Source organism: Balaenoptera ricei, chromosome 14 (genome assembly GCF_028023285.1).
Source record: "Balaenoptera ricei isolate mBalRic1 chromosome 14, mBalRic1.hap2, whole genome shotgun sequence".
Classification (NCBI taxonomy): domain Eukaryota; kingdom Metazoa; phylum Chordata; class Mammalia; order Artiodactyla; family Balaenopteridae; genus Balaenoptera; species Balaenoptera ricei.
Window position 1 is genome coordinate 35,895,461 of NC_082652.1, and position 18,449 is coordinate 35,913,909.

The 18,449-nt window shown below is 43.2% G+C and overlaps 1 protein-coding gene across 5 annotated transcripts in view; it reads left to right on the forward strand.

The window, feature by feature from the left end:
* LPIN2 (lipin 2) overlaps window positions 1-18,449 on the forward strand; it is an 82,716-nt gene that overhangs the window by 44,335 nt on the left and 19,932 nt on the right. For 4 of the 5 annotated variants that reach the window (XM_059895517.1, XM_059895515.1, XM_059895513.1 and 1 more), the window contains 3 exons: window positions 1,265-1,465; window positions 9,705-9,800; window positions 12,053-12,351. In XM_059895517.1, the coding sequence (XP_059751500.1) occupies window positions 1,274-1,465; window positions 9,705-9,800; window positions 12,053-12,351 (587 nt within the window). In that variant the 5' untranslated portion in view covers window positions 1,265-1,273. Of the gene's footprint in view, window positions 1-865; window positions 882-1,264; window positions 1,466-9,704; window positions 9,801-12,052; window positions 12,352-18,449 lie in introns of those variants that run through there. The other variant, XM_059895514.1, reaches the window with a different exon arrangement.

Genomic DNA, 18,449 nt, shown 5'->3' on the forward strand with positions numbered 1-18,449 from the left:
TTTCTGCAGCAGGGGTGCTGGCAGGCCCCTGGTTGTCCCGTGGATGGCGTTCTTCTAGCTCAGCTTTGGACTTACCTGACAGCATAGAATGTGCTCTCGGGACTTTTCTGAGCATGTAACTTTGAATTCCAGGCAGCTGAAAGGCTTTTGATCTGGGATTAGAGACAGCTGTGCTTATGGTGAATACCCTGCAGAATAGGCTGTCGGGCCTCTGGTTGGGTGAAAGTCGGCTTCCGGATGAGCAGAGCTGTGGAGGGCCTCTGGTTCCGTCTGCATCCCTCCTGTCCTCAGGAGAATGAGTTTTGCTCAGTTGTGCTTTAACACTCTGCCAGGAGAGCCGGTGTCTAATGAGTGCACTGCGGTCGTATGGATAACTGGGAATAAAATCTGACAGCCTTAGGACTAAAGTGTGGCTGTTTTTTCCTAACGAATGAAGAGTTGGGGGCCCAGCCCCCCATCCTGTGGCCAGATGAAGCGTGTGGTGGCCCTGCGCCCCGGTTGGGTACCCTTGCCGCCTTTTTGACCCTTTCTGGAGGACCCTTTACAGTCTGGCGATCCTGATTTGAATAGGTCCAAGATTAAAACCCTTTTCTGTGCTTTGAACTTTGTGGGACATGAATATATGTTCTAGTGAGTTGTGTTGAAGCACTGACGGGATTTTCCCTCAAAGTACTGTTATAAATTGGTTAGACCCAGCCTAGCTCACCAGTTTGTTTGTTTAATCTAGCGTGTCTCTGAACCATAGTCGATTAATTCCGTAGAAAACCCATCTCTCACTTACCTTCCAACTGGAACAGCGTGATTTTCAGGTTCCTCTTGGGAGTGATTTTCAGTCACTTCTCTGCTTAGCTGCTTGGTCGGAGTGGATGCACTTTCCCCAGGTCCCAAGTGGTCTTGGGCAGGAGGGCCGTGTGGCAGTCGGGGCTCTTTGGGGATCTCTGTGGGTTCTGAACTTTGGGGGGAACGCCCAGTGGCAGCAGGCTCGATCCGCGATGCTGGAAAGGGAAAGGGGACTTCTGCATGCCCGGTTGGGCTGCCTGTCAGCAGCAAGGCGGACGGACAGTGTGGGGCTGCCCACGCGTGGAAGTGGGTAGCGGCCGCATTAGCCTGAGACGCAGGGGCTCAGCGTCTGCAGGGCTAATCATAGTCTGGGGTACGTACGAGCCATGCAGTTTTAGGCCCTGCGGTTTTTTCTCTGTCGCTGTCATTAGACCCACGAACTCAGCGTTAACGTCTCATCTGCTTTTTTTCTTGTCTGTTATAGTCTCAGACCATGAATTACGTGGGGCAGCTGGCCGGGCAGGTGATTGTCACTGTGAAGGAGCTCTACAAGGGCATTAACCAGGCCACGCTGTCCGGCTGCATCGACGTCGTGGTGGTGCGGCAGCAGGACGGCTCCTACCAGTGCTCGCCCTTCCACGTGCGCTTCGGGAAGCTGGGCGTCCTGCGCTCCAAAGAGAAAGTGGTGAGTGCGGGCGCGTCCTGTCCTCCAGGAGGATGAGAGGCCGGGGGGCAGAGTAAATCGTTCCTGTGAGCTCTCGGGACCTGTGTGTGTGTTTCTGTTTTGAAAACCTATATGCTTTTGAAAACAGCGGTATGGGAAGTCCGTCTTCTGTACTGTTTTTGAAGTTGCTTCTAAATTCAAAAAGCCCTACTACAGGAAGTCTAGGGGGAAAAAGAGGTGAACATCGTCTTAATAATCCTATGTGTTGCAACTCAGAAAATCAAAACAGAAACTAGAATTATAAATGGGGAAATCGGGTGTATTTAGAAAAAGTTCCTTTACCTTTTACAGCACTTTAAAATATTTAATGTAATGCCTTCAGACCAGTTGTGAATGGAATAGACTGGCATGCTCAAGAGTACGTTTGTTTAAATGAAATACATTAATGCCAAGTTTGTGCATTTATTTTGACAAAGCTGTAAAATCTTACTTGTAATCTAAAGTTTATTGTAAATACCAGGACTTTTTCCCAAATCTGACTGAAATGAAAATCTACAGGCTTTTATTTTAGGGAAGATTCTTTCAGAAAGAAGGTATTTGTGTTGGTTTTCCTTTTTCTTTTTTTTTTTTTTTTTACATCCTCTTTCATTCAGGTTATGGAGCACTTGGAAAGTCTGTTAGTATATCTGATCTGACATCAATCATGTTAGAAAAAGCTGAGCTAACAGTAAACTTCGCAGGTACATAGTAGTATTTTTCTTTCTACTCCTGTCCCACAGTATCTACTTAAACAGCATAAGGAGATTTTGTCAGGATTTTCAAGCGCAATGAAAGAATCCACACCATTTTGTAGCACAGAAGTATGTGTTAGAGGACCATTGTCCTAAGTTGAAAACATCTGTTTTCAGATTTCGGCTAATAACATAGCTGATCCTATTCTTTTTTTTTTTTTGTGGCTGCGTTGGGTCTTCGTTGCTGTGCGCGCGCTTTCTCTAGTTGCAGTGAGTGGGGGCTACTCTTCGTTGCGGTGCGCAGGCTTCTCATTGCGGTGGCTTCTCTTGTTGCAGAGCACAGGCTCTAGGTGCGCGAGCTTCAGTAGTTGTAGCGCACAGGCTCAGTAGTTGTGGCGCACGGGCTTAGTTGCTCCGCAGCATGTGGGATCTTCCCAGACCAGGGCTCGAACCTGTGTCCCCTGCATTGGCAGGCGGATTCTTAACCACCGGGCCACCAGGGAAGTCCCTGATCTTATTCTTTAAAATAGAAATTTCCCTCTATTTTAATTGAACTTATGTTATTTTGACAGTGGCTGGAGAGCCATGTTTCAGGGTGGCAGGGCTTGTGTGGTCCGGCCTCTGTTCAGAGTCACTCTTTGGAAACCAAAAGCAGTGGTGATGTACTGAGTGATTGGGAAACTTTCCATTGCAAAACAGTGTTTAGCCACAGTTTAGCTTCTCCAGAATTTTTTTTTTCTTCTGGTAACACTAACCTGTAGTATTTTCAGACTGTATCTGCTTTGGAAGCATCAGCAACAAACTGTTTATGCACTGAAATTTCCCATTGATTGTGCCAGGATCTATTTGTAAAATGGCTTACGAGCCTTTCCCACCACCACCACCCCCCCGCCCCTTTCCTGTCTATGATCTGGGTTTTTGATTAGCAGATTGGATAAGTCTTCTGGCCTTCAAACTGGAACCCGCGGGCTGATGCATATAAGCATTTGTGCATCTGTAAATGGGACTGGGCTGATAAGAGCTCTCTTTCTGCATGCTCTATGCTTCTAATTAAGAAAGTAGACAGTTTCTGTATGAAGCTACACAAATCATTGCGCTCAATATCTTGTCAAATCCTTAACTTTTAGTAGAAGTCTATCCATGAGACCCAGGAAAAGAGAAAAGTTCTTTCCCGTTCTTTTCCTGGGTAGCCCAGAAACCCAAAGTATATATTTGGGAGGAAATTTGGCTATTTGAACCAAAGCATAGCATTCCTGTGACAGTAAAACCAAAACCACGTCTGCCCTGAGACACTCTGGCAATTTGGATGAACTATTTGTGTTATTTTAGGTCATTCTGGATTAGGGAAAGCTGTCCATTGATTTTAAATTAAGAACCCAGTTTTCAAATATGGGGACACCTATGAAGTGGACTTGAAATCATAACCACCTTAAAACCTCTGGTTAGAAAGATGCAATATAATAATTTTCCCACTGCCGTTGCTGTGTTCTTGTTTGATAGAACGCAATACTCCCTGTATATTTCATAACTCAGGAGCTGAATTTCAGAAGGTAAACCTGCACTTGATATTTTTAAATATTAATTTTGCTGATTTAACACAACTGATGATTTAATTACTTATCAAAGTTAAATAACACAGTGTATTAGGACAGTTTCCATTGTGGATGACAAAAATCCACCTCACACTAGCTTAGGCAAAAAAGGAATTAAATTGGCTTGTGTAAGTAAAGTACACGAGTATTTGAATGAGTCAGGGCTTTACTTAGAGCCTCTGAAGGTGTTGTCAGAACTGTCTCTCCTCACCTCTCAGCTCTGCTTCCTTTTGTGTCTGTCTGTCTTATGCAAGATGGCTGCCAGTATCTTCAGGCTGACTTCCATTGACTCAGCATCCCCAAAGGGAAGACAGCGTCTCCTGCCTGCAGAAGGACCAGTGTTAGCCGCCCTGTCAGCCTGGGGTCGCGCGTCTCAGGAACTAGTCACTGTAGGTGGGGGTGGAATATACTGACTGGCCTGGCTTGGGCGACAGCCCCACTGGCACTCTCTGCAGCTGCCCCGGAAGTAGATGGTCTGGAATAGAGGAGACTAGATCCCCAAAGGAGACCAGAGACATTCTTATCCAAAGGATGGCCTGCCAAGACAAGTGTCTGCTACAACCAGCATTTCTCAAAATCAGTTATGTTTCAACATCTGTCACATATGTTGAGCAAAACTAAGGCACGGTGTAGGAAGGATGACTATATGGAAATGAGTGTTTTAGAAACCAGTTTACTAGAAGTAGTAACATCAAAATGAGTGTCCTCTTTACAATAGTCACCTCGGGAAGCATTTATTCCAACTTGGTGCCATCTCTCAAAATATTTTTAGTATTTTTCCTTTGTGACCTAAAGAACTCATGGCATACATATTCCTTTAAGTATGCTCCATATTGGCACAATTTGATGTTAGGTTTAATTTTTGGAGAGAACCAAACTCCATTTAGACTCAAATCAAGAGACTAAAGTAGTCGTATTAAGAAATGTCGTATTTGATCCCTAAAAATACGGGCTATAAATATAAACCAAAGGGTTAACTTTTCTAAAATAGTTTTTTAATTAATTTTATTTTTGGCTGTGTTGGGTCTTCGTTTCTGTGCGAGGGCTTTCTCCAGTTGTGGCAAGTGGGGGCCACTCTTCATCGCGGTGCGCGGGCCTCTCACTGTCACGGCCTCTCTTGCCGTGGAGCACAGGCTCCAGATGCGCAAGCTCAGTAGGTGTGGCTCACGGGCCTAGTTGCTCCGCGGCATGTGGGATCTTCCCAGACCAGGGCTCGAACCCGTGTCCCCTGCATTGGCAGGCGGATTCTCAACCACTGCGCCACCAGGGAAGCCCTCTAAAATAGTTTTAAAACAGACTTTGAATTTGCATCCTAAAGAAGCGTCATTCCGTTTTCCCAGCTACATTAGATAAATGGGTAACCTGCAAAGGTGAAAATTTTGAAGGACAATATTAATTTGAATCTGTTATTTTTTATTAAGATAAAATAACTTTAAACATTTCATTTGTACTGTTTAGTTTAACTTTAAAATTTTATATAACAGCAAATCAACGAACATGGTTATTTAAATTATTTTATACGTCTAACTTCTAGTTGAATAAATTTAATTAAGTCATCCTGAGAAACTTTGAAATCTGGCATTATGGAGTGAATTTAGTTTTTCCCTATCTTCTTGCCTATAGTCCAGAAAAAAATTTTTTTTTCATTACTTTTTCTGTTCTCACATAACTTTTTCAGTTAGAAACATTCTTCCTATGATTGTGGAAGAAGCTGCTGTTATTACAGCTGCTTTAGAAACCTTAGATGACGCGAGATGCTTATGTGACTTCAACTAGTTTATTATGAAAAAAAAACTTAAACACTTATCTGAAAGCGTATTTTTCTTTAGCCTGGGAATTTGTTGCAGTACTTTGTTTTAGAAGAGTTAAGAGTTCATGCCATACGCAACTTTTTTAGCAGTAAATGTTCCCAGTAATAGAAAGCAACTAAGAAGGCTGGCTGGGAAATGAGTTAGGGTTAGTGTTTGTCCTATGGAAACTGCTTCATGCAGCCCTTTCTTTTAAAAAGTAGAAGAAAAATGAGTTTTGTGTAAAATAATCATTTTATTAACATTTCTGAAATTACATAGGGATTTTTTAATATAGGATTTTAAACTTATTTTGTATTCAATTCTTAGTTGCCTGTTTTTCTGATTTCCTTTTATAGTGTTATCCTTTTTTTTTACAGCTTTATTTTATAATTAACACACAATAAACTGCACATATTCAAAGGATATATTTGGTAAGTTTAAACATATGTGTGCACCCATGAAACCATCACCACCATCAAGATACGGAGTGTTTCGTTGTCCTGTCTTAGTCTCCTCCACTCCGTGACAGTTCCTCAGTCTTTGTTTTTTATGATTTTCACATGTTTTTTAGCTTATATTAATTTTAGATGTACAGACAAGTTGCATATGCAGTTTTAAAAGTTTCCATATATCCTTCACCCAACGTCTTCCCCTAATGTTCACGTTTCACGAGACCATAGTTACAATTATCAGAACCAGGAAATTAACATCAGTATAAACTATTAGCAAAAGACCTTATTACAAATTCACCAGTTTTTCCACTACTGTCTTCTGTTTCGGGATCCCGTGTTGCTCTCACCCTGTGTTCTCTAACATATGACCTTGACTTCTGTCAAGGTCTTTCCATTTGACCTTGACTTCTGAAGAGTACAGAACAGTTACAGTGTAGATTGTCCCTCAGTGTGAGTTTGTCTGGTGTTTTCTCCTTTTGGTGAGAATGACACTGCGCGGGGGTGTGCCCTTCCTGGTGCCTCGGCTGAGGAGCCTCGCCCTGCTGCTGTCTCCTTACTGGTGATGTTAACTCTGATCACTTGCTGAATGGTGTCTGCGAGGTTTCTTGGCTGTGAGTTTACTTGTGGGAAGAAGCTTTGAGACTGTGCGCATACCCTGTTTCTTGTCATGCTTCCACCATGAATTTTAGCTTACACGGTGGACTTTGCGGTGGCTATTGCTCTGGTGTTTCCCAAATGGTGACTTTCTATTTCCATTCTTCCTGCTCCATTTATTAATTGAAATTGTACTTTGTCGAAGAGCTTTTCTTCTCTTATTTACTTAATTATTCAGTTATTTAATTAGATCAGTATGGACTCATGGATATTAATTTTACCCTGTGGGTTATAGTCATTATTTCTGTAGTTGTTAAGATTGTCCCAGATTTGGCTGTTGGACACTCCTTCAAGTTGAGTCCTTTCGAAATGCTCCCATCATTTTTTGAGCACTTCCTTACTATCTGGCACCATAAGATATTCCGGGAGACTCTACTTTCCCTGCCTCGGCCCCAGGATTATTTTTATTTCTCCAAGGAGCCTTGGCTCCTGTTACTGGAGAATAGTATCTGGAAACAAAGATGTGGTCACTGGGTGTGCTCCTTAGTCTGAGGTATAATTGCTCGTAGGCCCTCTCAGCCAGCAGAGCTAGAAAGTCCATGCATGTATACACATACACGTGCCCACACCTGCATCTACGTCCGTCTGTGAAAATCGGGAGTTCACAGTGATTCCTCCCTCTCCAGCCGATCACCACAGGGTTCTTCCTCATCTCCATATTTGTAGCTTCTTTCTCTGATGTTGAGAAACATGCTTCTCATTATCCACAGTATATTTACATATTTGTTCAGTACTAGAATACACATAAAGTAGTTTCAGAATTGCTGACCCATGTCTGTGATTAAAAAAAAATTACTAACTACAGTATAGTATTTGTTTACAGTTCTTTTTGTCTTCAGACTTAGAATTCTGTAGTCAACATACTGTTTTTCAAAGTTACTTAGTTTTCTTCTTCTTCCCTTCAATGTGGTTATGTTATTCATACGTAGAATTTTTAAAACAAGCACTGACAACATATGTCAACTAATATTTTTTAATATGATGTTACTTATCCCATCATTCCATGGCTCCTGGGAAGATGGAGCTGCCTTCCATGACTGGATGTGAACCAGGGCTCAGTCTCTGGTCAGAAGCAGTCGTTGGTCCCCCTTGGGACACACCCAGCAGACCCTACAGTTGTTCCCACCACGAGGGCCATGCAGAGCTAAGGACACTGAGGTTATGGACTGTTCTACTTCTGTCTATATTATGCCTTTGTGTGTTCATCTTTATATCCCCTGAACAGTCTAAAACCAGAGTTTACAAGTTATCCATAAGAGTTTTGAAAGTTGGTATTTATTTTTAAATTTATATTTAAATTTAAATATTTTTAAAATATTTAAAATTATTTATTCACAGCTTACAGATAAGCAATTACATTATTTTTAAGTGATATGGTAGTACCTGATATATATATATGTGTGTGTGTATATATATATGTGTGTGTGTGTGTATATATATATAAAAACAAACATTCCTCACTTTGCATAGTAGTACAGACCATAAAAATGGGCAAGCCGAAACCCTGCAAAAGGAAGCTTAGTCGATGAGGAAAATTAGGATTCTTCCACGACCTCTGTAAGCTTTGGTCAAAACTTTTAAAAACTCCTACTATCAGTTATAAATGTATAAGAAAATGAAAAATAGTAAAATAGTGTTTGGTGCACTGCAATTTAAAACATTAGAAACAATGAGAACTAAATTTCTTTGTAAAAAACTCGTCAGAAGTAGTTTGAACAGGGCTTACCTTCTTGATGTAACACGCTATGGAACAAGCATCTTTTCTTTGTCTTGGTAAATTGTCCTACTCCTTTCTAAGTCTACATCAGCTTCTAGCTTTTCATCCTTTGAAACTCCCATGTCATGAAGCATCTCTGGGAGTTGCTTCAACCTGCAGGTTTCTGCCTGTGTCCCTTCCTCTGGGTCTTCATCCTTTCATCTCAGCCATGTTCCTCCTTTCTGGTATAAACTCACCTCCAGGTTCCTCTGGCAGCTCATCCTGAGTCTCCTGTTTGCAAGGTCGGCTCTTTCTTCTATAACTGCTGATGTTCAGTTTGATTTTACTTCCAGCACTAGTACTGTTTGTTTCTTTACTGCTCTTTGATCTTGGCCAGTTGCCTCTTTCAACTATCCATTTTATAAAATGTCAACTGGCTTTATCACTGGGAGACCAGGAGGCAACACAACCACATGCTTTGCCGCCTGTGCCTGAGCTGAGTAACAGATGTGCTGGGACTAGTCACCGACAGACTTTGGAAAAGTGACGTGATGAGTTACTGATCATGATGGGCATCTGTTATTAACGTGCAGTCGCTCTTCTGTATCCATGGGCTCTGCATCCAAGGATTCACCCAACCTCAGATCAAAAACATTTGGAAAAAATTTTTTCCAGGAAATTCCCAAAGCAAAACTTGAATTTGCTGCATGCTGGCAAGTATTTATTTACATAGCGTTTATGTTGTATTAGGTATTGTAAGTAATCTAGAGATGATTTAAAGTACACAGGAGGATGTGTGGAGGTTATATGCAAATGCTACACCCTTTTATATGTAAGGGACTTGGGCATGAGTGGATTTGAGTATCTGAGGAGGGTCCTGGAGCCAACCCCCTGTGGACACCGCAGGACGGCTGTGGTGACCTGTGGATGGAAGAGCTTCCACCTGTGGTGGAAGAAGCACACGTTTGTGCTTCTCCTGCAGTTACGCAGTCAACATACTGTGGTAACTGAGATTTGTGCTGATCTGGGCCTCGCACGGCGAGGCCTGGCTGTGCCGTAACCTCCAAACGGGCTCAAGTGTGTGTTGACGATGACATTTCCCCCATTTTATGACATTTGAGAAATTAAATATATTTTTAAAATTTGTTATGAAAGTAAGTGATGAAACGTTTTCTTTCAGTCTGGTGGTGTAAGGGTGGGACGTGGGGCAGGAGGTGGGGTCTCTCTGAGGCCGTCACCCTGGGAGCCTCAGTACTAAGTTTGGCCTGAGAGCCCAGAATCTAGGCTTAGTTGAGCTTGAATGACAGACTCTTAATGCCAGGTCACACTTTGTTTCTCCTCTTAGATTGACATAGAAATCAATGGCGATGCAGTGGATCTTCACATGAAATTGGGTGACAATGGGGAGGCTTTCTTTGTGGAGGAGACCGAAGAGGAATATGTAAGTTCTGGTGGGTCACATCCACTTCACACGTTGTGTTCAGGCCCACGGTGCACATCCCAGAACAGAACGTTTAGTTTTCATGGTGAGTTGTGGGGACGATTGTTGCTGGTTAGACAAGCTTTAGTTCTAGGTTGAAGAACTCGGCTGGCAGAAAGGAGCTGGAGGGGCAGCAAGTTTCCCCGCACGAGTTCCAGGCTGGAGGGTGTGCTGAAGACCTTGGCACTTACCCCTCTTGTGAGCTTACAGTGACTTTATTAGGTGGTGTCTGTACAGTTTACACCTTGGCCTGAATACACTCAGTTCCACCTGAGTAATCATGGCGTATCTCTTCAGGCCGTGTCTGCGTGTGTACACGTGTGACCTTTAAATTTGGGAAACATGTTTTGATGTTTTCGTTGGGGACATTACATCCCAAACCTTGAAGAGTCAGGTACATTAGTTTATTACAGTCTCAAGAGATTTTAATTAATTGGCCTCTGCCCTTTATGAATGATTATTGCACGTTTGGCCTCTTTCAGCAAGAGAGCACAATTTGCCCCACTCCCCTCACGTATCCACTGATGTGAATGTTCCTGAGCTGTTCTTGATTGATTTAAAGTGGATCTTTTTAAAACTTCTTACAAGGGGACTTCCCTGGGGGCACAGTGGTTGAGAATCCGCTGCCAATGCAGGGGACACGGGTTCGATCCCTGGTCAGGGAAGATCCCACATGCCGCGGAGCGACTGGGCCCGTGCGCCACAACTACCGAGCCTGCACTGTAGAGCCCACGAGCCACAACTACTGAGCCTGCGTGCCGCAACTACTGAAGCCCATGTGCCTACAGCCCGTGCTCCTCAACAAGAGAAGCCACCACAATGGGAAGCCCACTCACTGCAACTAGAGAAAGCCCACGTGCAGCAATGAAGACCCAATGCAGCCAAAACTAAATAAATAAAACAAATAAACTCTTTTTAAAAAGTAACCAAAAAAAAAAAAGTTCTTAGAAGGTATCGTTAATCTTTCATCATAAAGAATAAAATCTCAGATAGCAAAAACAATAAGCTTCAGGTTGTTAAGGGCACAGAGCTACTTTTTTGGTTTTGAAGATGAACTGCCAGTATGATGTCATAAATTCACAAAGAAAAGATAAACAATAGCAGAATGAGACTGTTTACCGGTTTTTACTTTAGCCTGGAAGCCAGCCGCGTCAGTACTGTTCTGTAAACAGCAGCAAAGAAACAGTGTTTATGAAGGGGAAACCTACCAGACCAGTATTCTTCCTAGTATCTTAATTATTTGTTTTTATATTACGTTATTTGCATTTACTTGGCCTAGAGAAAAATTTTCCTCATCAGAGACAGAGGCAAAAGGCAGAATGAAACAGTAAGCGAGTTATCGTAAGAAGAAAACATTTTTGACGTAACCTGTCACACTGATGAGGCTCCGAATAAAGCAGCAGATGCAGTCAGTGAGAGGACTGGGTTCCTGAGAGTCTGCTGCCTGCTTCTCACGTCAGTTCTCATGATTCCGTTTAAAACTACGCTTAGCAGGGTCAACCTGGAGAGTGTCAGCTTTCCAGCCTTTTTTTTCCTGTTCCATGTATGACCAAATTGACCAGATTTTCTTTAGCATAATGTGCTTTTCTTTAAAAGTTAAAAAATTTAATTCATTCAACAACCCTGGAATTACTACTCTCTGCTACATGGTATGAAGAAAAGTCCCTCTCTCCAGGGGCTCACAGTTTAAAGGGGGATAAACATGACCCGAACCCACCTGACTTCCAGTTACTGACCTTTTGTTTCTCTCACTGTCGTCATTTAACTGTACGTCATCAACATCCCTGCCAAGTCAGAAGTTCTGGGTGGAAGTTTGTCCTTTTACTAGCTGCACGGTAGTCCCTAGTGTGGATGTACCACAGCACCGTTCCTCGAACCGTGCTCGTACTGACGGACGTCCAGCTCATCCACCCCTACGGCAAGCGCATTGGCTGAGCTTCCACGTGCTCCGTGCTGACTCGGCACGTCCATTCCTCCACGGTGTTCAGCAACGTGGACCCACATGAGCTGACGCTAAGCCCTGCAGGGGGGGTGGAGGCCTATCTAGGTAGGGTGGGCAGTGCCTGAGCTCAGTGTGACATTCTTACCTTCGGGAACTAGGGTAGGTATTCTTTCTACCACTGTGAAAGTTGGATCCACCAAAAATGGTGGTGGTTTTGATGCACTGTACCGTTCGTCACAGACAACTTTTCTTTCTCCGTGTTCTCTTTAAGGAAGGACTTCCTGCCTACCTCGCCACCTCACCAATCCCTACTGAACATCAGTTCTTTACAGATATTGACCCCCCTTTGGTGAAACCAGGTGGAAGTGAAAGACCATCTCAGAGTTCAGATGTCTCCCACATTCTGGAAACAGAGACAGTTTTCACCCCCAGTTCTGTGAAAAAGAAAAAGCGAAGGAGGAAGAAATGCAAGCAGGACAGTAAGAAGGAGGAGCAGGCGGCTTCCCCTGCAGAAGCCGCCGCGGGCGCGGAGCTGAGCTCGGACGACGACAAGGCGGCCCAGGCAGCACGGTAGGCTACGGTGGGGTGGGGGGGGGGGCGTCTCCTTGCGCAGGTGCCGTGGGCGGAGCTCGGCTGCAGCGGGTGCTGGTGCTTCTCCCCTGGGTCTCCAGTCTGAGGTTTGGACTTGTTTTTCCCCTGTTGGCAGTTTATCGCGGAATAAGTGGGAGAGGCATTTTCTTTGTTCCTTTCTGCAGCTGTACAAAATGTGCTGTCAGACACCTTGCTGCGGCACTAAAATATCGCTTGAAGCCGACTGGCAGTGTGTCTCATTTTACTCAGTAAGTTTCCAAAAGCCAAGGAAATCATACGTCACGTAGAAGATCTGAACTAGTGCCTGGCGGGCAGATGGGACACCGGGGGTGTTTTTCCCTACCCTGCGGTCGGTGCTCTGTGTCTGTCTGTTCCTGAGTTCAAGGTGGTGGTTTTGAGTTTATCATCAACATCCTAGTAAGTTGAGGAGGAAGGAGGGTTTTGTTTTTGTTTTGAAGTGAGAAATCTTGATCACTGCTTATTTACCAGCTCAGTAGAAGAACTCAAAATAGATGCCAGTTTTCAAGTCAGCTCTGTCTGGGGTTTAAAAGGTAAGAGTTTGGGGTAAAATATGTACTTTTTCATTCAAGACTCGATTTTCATAAGACTATCTTCCCCCTGTTGCGCTCAGTGGTGGCCCTGGCGCTGGACGGACCATGGGTGTGTCAGCAGGGTGGTTCTTTCCCTTGGTGACTGCTGGACAAGTAATCCTGAATTTCCAAACCCTGATTGAATTGGGGTGCAGGGAGGGTGGCCTTATGAGGTCGACGCTGTCACTGTATGCTTTCACCTCGGCTGCTGGAAGGAGAGATCGTGCCCCCCCACCCCTTGCTGGGAAAGTTACTGCTGTTCAGGTTCTTTTCATCATGGAAAAGAGGGGAAGTAACCAAATGTATACCAAGCATAAACTCTACCTTGACGTCTAGTGTTTTATTTACCAAGCTTTTATTTTAAATAGTCAAGTCAAGAAAAAAACTTACTAATATGTTGTTGTTATAATTATGCTGTTAGTGAATAAGGTAGTAGAATAATCCCTTTTTGGCAAAACTGTTAAGTTGTTTTCTAAAATTTTTAAATCTGGATTGTAAATCCCAGAACAGATTCCTACATTTAATAATAATCTTTCATACGTGAAATTGTTTCCTACTCATCAGCTGTCACATGGTGATTCACTCCCCCCGCAATGAACGTATGAGACCTGGGTTTCCGTTCTGATCGAAGGCACAATTCCTGTTAGAACCAGACAACAGAAGGCCATAGTGGGACAGTACTTTAGACTCTGCAGAGCAGTGTAAACCATTTGTACATACAAAACTTTAAAGTCTGCAATAACAAATCTGTGTGCCTTTTTTTTTTTTCAGTATCAAAACACTAGGTGGGAAGAGCTTAATTTTAAAAGTTCTGAACTCTACTTTTATATCATTGATTCCCAAAAGAATTTTAAGCTAATGAAAGAAAGTACCACAGTTTCTTTTTTTTATATATGTTTTTTTCTTATTCATTCATTCATTCATTTATGGCCTCATTGGGTCTTTGTTGCCGTGCTCAGGCTTCCTCCAGTTGGAGTGAGCAGGGGCTACTCTTCGTTGTTGTGCGCAAGCTTCTCATTGTGGTGGCTTCTCGTTGCAGAGCACGGGCTCTATAGACGCGCGGGCTTCAGTAGTTGTGGCTCGCGGGCTCTAGAGCACAGGTTCAGCAGCCGTGGCGCATGGGCTTAGTTGCTCCGCAGCATGTGGGATCCTCACGGACCGGGGCTCGAACCTGTGTCCCCTGCATTGGCAGGCGGATTCTTAACCACTGCGCCACCAGGGAAGTCCCACAATTTCTTAAAAAGACACTCTTCCCATCCTTTTCTTCCTGCTTTCAATTTTTTAAGGGTTCTTTCTCCTTTGCTTCCCTAGGAGTACAAACTAAGAGACCCTTTCATATCTTCCACTCCTTGATTTCAGTGCTATTAAGAAGAGTGTAGGGACTCCCCTGGCGGTCCAGTGGTTAGGACTCCGCGCGTCCACTGCAGGGGCCAGGGTTGGATCCCTGGTCGGGGAGCTGAGACCCCACATGCTGTGCGGCACTACCACCCAAAAAGAAAACAAAGCAAAATGGTGAACTACAAGGAGAATGTAAACAGTTCCTTTAAAAGTTTTGGCTTATTTATAATGTGTAGGTAGGCAGGAAACATGTTCTTTTAAGAAAAACTTGAAATACACGCGCCTGTAAATTTTATTTGGGGATAGCACTGTAATACTCCCTTAAGCACCTTAATTCCTGGAAATATTTTTGCTAACTAAAATTCTTCTAGGATTTACCAGAAAAGACGCTGAAGTAACGTTTTGCCTCTAAAGGGTTGTTGACACGTGTCCTTTGTTATAATAGAGCAACGTTTAGAACTCCTAAACAACCCGCAGCTTCAATTTAGGAAGGTGAAAGAAACATTTCTAAAACGTGCAGAGTCACGTGCTAAATGCACAAGTCATTGTTCTAAAGGAATTTTGTAAGTGAATGCACTGCAGAAATATTAGTGCATGCCTTCCTTTTCCAGATTGTATGGAAGGCTGTATGAGCCAGATCTGTAGGAGTGCTGGTCTGGTCGGCAGTGACAAATGCAAGGCAAACTGTAGCGGTCTTGCAGGTGTCGGCCTGAAGTTCACGCTGCGCTGGTGAGGGGAGGACGGGGCCGGCCGGCCCACGTCTGGTTGTGGTCAGTCTGGCCTTCGTTTCTCCGTCTGTGAGACCCGAGGACTGAGCTGCATGGCTTGCCAGGCCCCTTCCCGCTCAGCGCCCAGGTTCTAAAATCAGAAACGTGGAGGAAGACATTCAGGGTCAAAAGTATTAACAGCATGTTAAGTGGCACATTAAAGAATCTGAGAGGAAAAGACTAGGAAATCAACTGCTTTTGCGGTTACGAGATTACGGGGATTTGGGGAATTTGTAGCTTTTAAATACCTTCCCCTCCTCAGCCCCTACCTGGTAGGAAAGAAATTTTGTTTACAGAGAAGTTACCTAAAATTGGTTTTATTTCTATTTTGATAAATAGCATTCTGTTTAAACTCCTAACTTTTCAAGAATTTCATTGATAATAGAATTAAGGTTAATTTAGGCTCCTTGAAGGAGGCAGCAGAAAGATGAAATGGCTCTCGGAAGCAGGCTGGTGTCGTGCAGCCAGAGGAAACCCCTTTGTGGGAGCTGGAGAGGTCTAACCCGCACAGGGCTTTGTGTGAGCTGTGCCTGATGAGTCTCCCCTCCTGAACGTGGGCTTCTGGCTTGAGTATATCATGGAAGCCTTGTCCGTCATTCCAGAGGACGGATGGATGGATGTACAGGTGTGTATGTATTAAAAACAGTGCACCTGGGCACTTGTAGCCTCTGGGAAGGAGGAGACTTTTCACGTGGGATGATGCTATATCACAGTCTTGAGTGCAAATGTATAAAACACTCAGCCGCTGGAAATGGAGTAACCGCAATGGAGGATTACCACTGTGCCGTCAGAAAGGAACCCCTACTCCTAATCCACCAGAGCAGACACACTTACAGAGTTAGATCTGGGGGCTGAGTGGCAGGGGCCTGGGGCCGCGTGTTCCCCTCCCCATCATTCTGATCCAGGAGACACGTTGCCCAGCTCTCTTCTGCCCTGTCGTGGGAAATGTCCTGTATCCTGAAGCAAACTTGGATCATTAGTCACAGTGAGATTGATTGATCCGGCACTGAGGGTGAGGGTCAGCGCCGTGTTAACGGTGAACTTTGGTCGCGGTAGTTAGCCCGCTTTATCTCTTATGTACTTGCTGCCAGCTACATAGACTAAAACTTACCTAGTCCTTCTCATTTATCCCACGTAAATAATTCAGGCTACTGATTTTGACTTTGTACTGGTTTTTGTCCCTGTTCTTTAAAAACTGAGGTGTAACTTACATACAATAATATTCATGGATCTAAGTGTGCAGTTCAGTGAATTTTGATACTTGTATACATCACGTAACTTCTGGCTTTTGAATGAGAAAAATAATTGTTTTACCAAATGAAGCTGAGCTTGGAGTCGCGGTGCTGGGGCGTCTGTGAACGCTGAAGTGCTCTAGACACACTTCACGTGAACTTCAGCTGAACCTCGCCCACCACCCTGACCCAGCCTTAGACCATCTGCTCGGCCGCGGATCCTCTGCTGTTCACCATTAATGTAGCTATTTGTCCTGTGTTTCAACGTAAATAGAGTCAGTGTTCATACCATTTCTCCATGTTCTAATCTATACCCTCCCTTATTACATCCTCGTGTCACATGCTTAAAGTGACCCCGTCGTGCTTGGCCTCGCTGGCTGCCTGTCCTCAGCCACGTGTGCCGTTTTGAACGTGCTTGGCAGGTTTTCAGTGAATCACAGGCCTGAAAGGAGCCTCCGCATCAGCAAACTTTTCTATCACTCTGATGGGTCTAAGCTAATGGGCTCTATTTCTGTCCGGATCCGCCCAGAGAAGACCATGTCCTGCCTTCCTGGGCTTGTAAATTCTTAAACGGTGCCTGGTCTCTCTCTCTCTCTCTCTTTTTTTCAATATTTTATTAAATCCAGTTTGCTTTGCTGTATTCTTCTTGGCTTACCTTTTATACTGTGGTGAAATAACGTTCCAAAAACAAAATATGTTTAATAAAAAATTTTCTACGGCATTTACATTGCTCTTTTCAAACCACTTTCAAATATATGAATAGTAGTGGGCCAAGCTGTACTGTCCTTTCAGATTTGGCAAATAAGGACTGTTCGTAGCATCCGATTTTCCCTTTTTGCTTCTATACCATTTGAATTTCCTCTTTTAAGATATGGAGTATTTTTACCTGGATTTCAGCCTTTTTCAAGTATGTGTATCTTTCCCCTTGAATGAGGTGGTATGCCAGAGCTTAATCCTTCTGAGAGAAAGAAGATTAGGGTTAGGTAAAGCTTAAATTAGGAAATGCAGCTACTTGGAAAAATAGTTACGTGTCAGAGTTAGTGGTAAATCAGAGCATGTTAAATTAAGGTGTAAAGAGAGAAAAGAGATAATACAAATTAATAAAATGGTTTCTATCCCTGTTTTTAGTCTAGCAGATTAAGCGATAGATCGTCTCATCATTTCACATCTAATATCTGTCCTGGTAGAACACTGAATTTTCTGTAAGAAGCTCTTAAATTTGTATTATATAGTGTTTTACACTGTTCAGAGTTTTTCTTCTGCTTTTCTGTATACTTTTCAGGGCTTTCACCATGACACACCGCATAAATCTCACATTGACTCTTATCAAATAGACAGGACAAGAGAAAAATTTCCAACTTAAAGATGAAAAACTGGGGCCCACAGTGCTTCTGAGGGGTGTTTGCAAGGTTATATGGCAAGTTAGTTATATTAATTCTGCAAATTCAAGAAAAACAAAGGGTAAATTAATTAAAACCTTACTAGCATTAGTTAAGTCTCCTACAGTTCCAAGGTCTGTGAATGAATTTTAAAAGCACTTATCATACTTTTCGTGTCATCTTCCTCGCATCCCTATATCACGTAGATTCTAAGAGAAAGTTCTCAGGTAATGCTTGGGCCCAACCAAGAAGAAAATAAGTTCTGGGTTTTTAAGAGTTTTTAGGGTATTTTTGCATTTTTGAGCCATAGCTTTTGCCTTCAGTTGTTTGCTTGCTTACATTTTCTGTAATATGCAGGAGAGTGTAGTGGAAAAGAACAAGGGCTTGCTTGTTTTGAATCCAACTACTTAGGAGCTTTTTTACTTTGGGCAAATTACTAAACTCCCATAGATCCTTGATTACGTAATACCTAAAATAAGACTTTACTACTTCAGATTTGTAAGAATTGGATGCAATATATGTAAAGCCTTAGTTTTCTTCTTGTAGGTTCTGAATCAGATACCCCTAACAGATGTAAAAAGGAGTTTTTAATCCCATCTTCTTTACTGTTCCTCCTGTTTATCCCATGTTTAAATGGTGATTGCAGTGGTGACCGGTGTGTAGCAACAGTGAACCCTCTTCTCCTTCATATTTTCCTTTTAAGAGAGATAGTTATTAATCATTTGACTTTCTTCATTTGTATTATTTAGAACAGTGTGTCAGTTAGAATTG